Here is a 5,341-nt window from a genome sequence, read left to right on the forward strand (position 1 = left end):
CATTGATAATGTTAGGAAAAATAATTTGTAAGGTATAATGCTATCACTTAATTATCATAGGAGATTTAAAATAAAAGTTTCAATATACTCTAAACAATAATTTTTTTTTTATGAGAGACCAAGAACAAAATTCAATCATTTACTGACCACCTTAAACATATTTTAATTTTTTTTTTCTTCTCTCAAGTGATTGCTCTGGACTCTTCTTCCTAGTATTTCATTTCCGTATCATTGATTCCACTCCAACACATCCAATTCACTCAAACTCAGTAATGGCTCTGCAGGTACAATCTTCCTCTCTCTTTCTCCATCTTTCCCTCGCTCTCACTCACACACAAAGTTGCATGCAAAGATTGATGCTATTTCATATACTATAATGCTTTTATAAAGCCGTTGCTTTTAAATTATCGAAGAGTTTTGGTTATACGAACAAACAGCAACAAATTTCTATGCTTTACATAGATCATAGTTCATAAAACGTTATTCTGTTCGGTTGAAGATTAAGTTTTCAGAGATTTTATTTATCAATTATCATAATTTCTTCCTTAATATAACTCTTTCAATGTCCTTTTTGTCTGCTCCTCCTTTTTTTTATAATACTAAAAACAAGATAATCTACTCTCCTTGATAGTGCTTCGGGTGACCTTATTTGTTTATAACAAAATAATTTTATCATTTTCTCTGTCTTTTTGTGTTTTTTTATGTATCCTTTGAGTGGTTTTGGTGATGATGCAGGAAGAAGGGTGGCCTTTGGGTTTGAGACTATTCAATGAAAGAATTGGGTTAGCAAGAAATGGTGATTTCTCTGGATCAGTCTCCTTCAGCACTATGCTCACTGCTTCTCCCACCCGTTCAACTGATTCTTCCTCAGATCTTGACACACAGGCAAGTAATTTTCTTTCAACTAATGTATAATGGTGAATAATGGCGCACCAACTTTGTTTTGTTCTCTGTATTTCTCATAGAAAGAGTGAGTGACTGTTGAAATGTTTTGTGTCTGTCATTTTCCTTTTTTAATTAGCATCAATTCAAGAAACTACCCATTGCTTGGTGATTAGATCTACCATGGTTATTTTCTGGTCGTAAAAAGTAAAAACCCTCTAACAGGACATGCCTTATGTATGTTTGAATATTTATGAGTTTAATGCTTATATATTAACAGGGTAAAACTATTTTAGACCGTGATTCAATCACAAATCACCAATTAAATTATTTTAAGATAATTATTTTAAAAATCATCATACACACAGTGGATTGTGATTGAATGATTTTGTATAAGTATGTAGTCATTTTTTTCTATTTATATACTTAATTATAAAAATAATAATAATGTGGAAGAAAAAGGAAGAAACAAATTAAAGGTACTTCATTTTTTCTCTCCTACTGGTTTGAACCAAGGCTTGACTATGTACTTTGTGTTGTGATTATTTTGCTCATTCATGAAGATGGGACTATTCTTAACTTTTGAATCAGTCCAAACAAGAACTGAGCAGGAAAAGGAAACTTCATGTAAAAAAACACACCCATAAAGCAAATCTATTTTCTTGTCGTTCTCTTTTGGATTCTCAATCTCTTCTGTATTGCCATTGCTACTTGGTTCCCATGGGATCCAGAGCATGGCCTTGCCCTGGCACATCATTCTTTAAGACAAGATGGCATTGATTTTATTTGTCATTTTCTTTTAAGACAAGTTAGCCACATTGAATTATAGCTCAATTGAAATAATACTTGCTTCGTTCAAATTTATGTCTTCTATTGAAAGGATTTTGAAAATTTTATTCAATTAGTAGAAAGCAGGACTCAAGTGTGAGAAAGGAGAAATTATATCCTAAACAGTAAACACAAATCAAATACATAACATCTCATGAAGACGTGCATTTGCCATAGATTCTTTAGAAAAATTCTAAATTTCTAATATAATAATTGCACAAATGTAATTTTAAGTTTTCAACAGAAATTTTAGATTAGATTATGCATGTTCATAGCATTTTTCGTGAGTCATTTTGCTAACTTAATATGGGTCGGTTTAGTCCACTGGATCATTCTTCCGCGATAAGAGCATCACTCTTGGCAGCCTTATTGGTATTTCTAGCTTCCTAGAACTATCAAGGAGATCAACCAGGGGAAGAATATTGGTGGAACCCTCAAAGGACAACAAAAAGATTAACAAGCTGAGGCCTTGGTTGTTCTCACTTTGTTCAATGCTATCTACTGATGCAGTGAGTGTGAATGTTGCTCCCTCTCTTGGTCACTATCTTGTGGCAGAGAGAAGAGCTGCAAGTACTCACAGAAGGAATAATCAATGTTCAACCATTTATGGACCTAATGATTTCTCCCAAGTTCAGGAGTCCAACTCGCTATTTGTTGGTGGCCAAGGTGCTGCTCATAGTTCATCAACTTCACTAGGTGAAGATTGTGGAAGAGAGTCAAATAAAGCATTGGAGCAAAGCAATGAATATGCAGCACCAATAATTTGTTGTTTGTGCAGATAAATCAACAAATGATGATCGCCCTTTGTTACTCATTTCCTGTATATTTCATTCCAAGGATCTTGGAGTTCTTTAACTGTTGCTTCATAATCTCAATTTTTCTCTCTTGTTTGTTCACTAATTTTCAAGGACTTAGAATCTATTTTACACTCCATACTAAATCTGCATGCTATACCAAGGGTGTCTAAAAAAATATTAAGTCTGCAATACAATTGCCACGGACGAAAGCAGTTCATTACGAATTGAAATATTATGTAAAGCTTCCAGAAAGAGTCCAGAGCTAAGTTTTTCTTTTTTCTAATTCAAATGGATCCCACACAATAAATTTAAAAGCCTTACAAAATTTACAAGTTACAACAGTTACCTACCATTACCCAGAAAGAGTTATTACATGCTTCTATGGTTGTAGACTTGTAGTTTCATCTAATCTTCCACATCCGAAAAAATGGGGTTTTCACTGTTAGCTTTCAAACTCGGTTTATGGAAAACTATCAGTATGCTTTGTGGTTGCAATCCAATCTAATCTTCCACATCAGAAAGGAAACTTCCAATATTAGGAAATTATTTATTTTATACAACATATATTTTGTAACATTTATGATATTTTAGAAAGTATACCTCTTTTAATAATTTGAGTTAATTAGTTAGAAAAAGGAAAGATAAAGAAAATAAATTTAACTTAGGGAATTATGTGTATAAAAGGACTGCATACGCATATTCTTTATTATTACTGCATGTTTGAAGTTGTCATCATGTTTATTCAATCATCTGATGATTATAATTACTGTGAATAATGACTTGAGATAGAAGTATGTTGTACTTTTGTAATCATTGAGTTCAATGATTCTTGAGTCTCTATCGGAAATTCACATAAAGTAGTCGATGAACTTAGAGAAAAGTCCTAGGTTTCCTTGTGATAAACAGGGAACTATGGTTCAGGCCTTGAGGATAAAGGTACTAAGTGGTGAACATAAGGGCTGACTAGTAACTAAAACTTACGATTTAGGTCCACAAACAAAAAAATATTTGTTATTAGTATTTATAAAGTAAAAAAGGTCTCATATGTTGATAAAAATGACACATGTTAGTAAAAATATCCAACATATTTAAAGAAAAAAAATTCTTTTAAAATTTACTATAGGTCTTGTTGTGTGAGCATTGTTATGGTCAAAATAGAGCCTTGTAATTGAGACGAGTGGCATAAGTCAACTTGGTAACTGCTCAACAATCACCACTTGGTGCGGCTATGTGCCTTAGATGGCAAGGAGCCCTTTCTTCGAGAATGATGATGATGATGATTACGACGTGGATGTCAGTACCTTGTGAAGGGTATACAAGCTCCCATCACTTTCCAGTAATTCTTGATGAACATGCAAATCCATATGTCTGATTAAAGTTTAAGGTTGAGTCTTATACTTAGGTCAAACACTAGGTTTTCCCCCATTGATTATTGTGTGTGTTTGGTTTATTAAGATTGATGAATGAATGAGGCTTGTGAGAACCTCAATCCTTTAGTTTTGATTCCTTTTGTATGTGTTCACGAATCGAGTAGGCAGAGATGTTCCATAGGATGGGGAACATTGATGATATTGCTTATAACCCCCTATGACATTGGGGTTACGATGCCTAGACGACTTTCTTGACTTATCAAAGACACAGGACCTTTGTACTTTTTATCTACAATACAGGAGTATGTTTCCCCATTATTAACATAGAGATATGAGTAGTAGGTGAATTCTCAAATTCTTATTATTGGTAATGAGGAGATACAAGATTATATACAAGGTATTTTAACCAGCTTAACTGATAACAATAACTAACTTCCTATGCCAGTTATCCTAACTAATTGCCAGTTATTCTAACTAACTTCCATCCCTTTATACAACTGTAAACCCCCCCCCCCCCTCAAGTTGGAGAGTAAATGTTAATAATTCCCAACTTGCGAATAAAAGAAGAGAAAGCTAGAAGCAGTAAAGGCTTTGTGAAGACATCTACAACTTGATGCTGAGATTTCACATGAACAAGCTTGAGGATGTTGGACTGCACTAACTCACGAATGAAGTGATAATCGATATCAATGTGTTTTGATTGTTCATGGTGAGTTAGATTAGATGCTAGATCTATGGCAGATTTGCTATCATAGAAAAGCATGACAGAAGGAACAATAATCTCAAAGTGCAGTAAAAGTCTTCTTAGCCAAATCACTTCACTGGATACTGAGGAAAGTGCCCGATATTCTGCCTCAGCAGAAGACTTAGACACAATGGGTTGTTTTTTTATTTCCATGATATTAGAGTATCTCCTAGAAACACACAGGACCAGATGTTGTTCTGCATGTGTCCAAGCATCCTCCCCAATCAGCATATGCATAGGCAGACAAATTGAAGGAATTGCTTGTTGGAAAATGAAGACCCTGACCTGAAGTACCTTTGATGTATTGGAGGAGATGATGCACAACATCTAGATGAGTTGTCCTTGGATTCTGCATGTACTGACTCAGTTTGTTAACAGGAAAAGTAATATATGGCCTTGAAATAGTTAGGTACATTAGGCGACCAAGTAAACGCCTATACATTGAGGGATCAGTCAGTAACTCACCATTAAGCATACTAAGCTTTAAATTTGGATCCATTGGAAGAGAAGATGGCTTGTAGCCAAGGAAGCCAGTATCTTCTAACAGGGAAAGAGCATATTTTTTCTGAGTCAGTACAATGCCCTTGCTGGACTTTGCAATTTCTAGTCCCAGAAAGTACTTTAAGGGACCAAGGATCTTTAGTTTGAACAGAGCTTGAAGTTTGGCCAGAATAGAATGAACACATGCAACACTTGGGCCAACAAGTAGAATATCGTCT

At 34.4% G+C, this 5,341-nt stretch overlaps 1 protein-coding gene across 1 annotated transcript; it reads left to right on the forward strand.

Moving 5' to 3' along the window:
• LOC100779898 (uncharacterized) lies at window positions 1-2,610 on the forward strand. Its single transcript, XM_003522160.4, has 3 exons — window positions 1-284; window positions 736-885; window positions 2,031-2,610. The coding sequence occupies exons 1-3, from the start codon at window positions 273-275 to the stop codon at window positions 2,490-2,492; spliced, it is 624 nt and encodes a 207-aa protein (XP_003522208.1). The 5' UTR covers window positions 1-272; the 3' UTR covers window positions 2,493-2,610.
• The last annotated feature ends 2,731 nt before the right edge of the window (window positions 2,611-5,341 follow it).

This window comes from Glycine max, chromosome 3 (assembly GCF_000004515.6).
Source record: "Glycine max cultivar Williams 82 chromosome 3, Glycine_max_v4.0, whole genome shotgun sequence".
NCBI lineage: Eukaryota > Viridiplantae > Streptophyta > Magnoliopsida > Fabales > Fabaceae > Glycine > Glycine max.

What these genes read in the sequence shown, in the direction of transcription:
- LOC100779898 (XM_003522160.4), top strand. An exon ending in CCTCAGATCTTGACACACAG is followed by an intron (nt 886 to 2,030) that starts GCAAGTAATTTT and finishes GGGTCGGTTTAG; the next exon opens with TCCACTGGATCATTCTTCCG.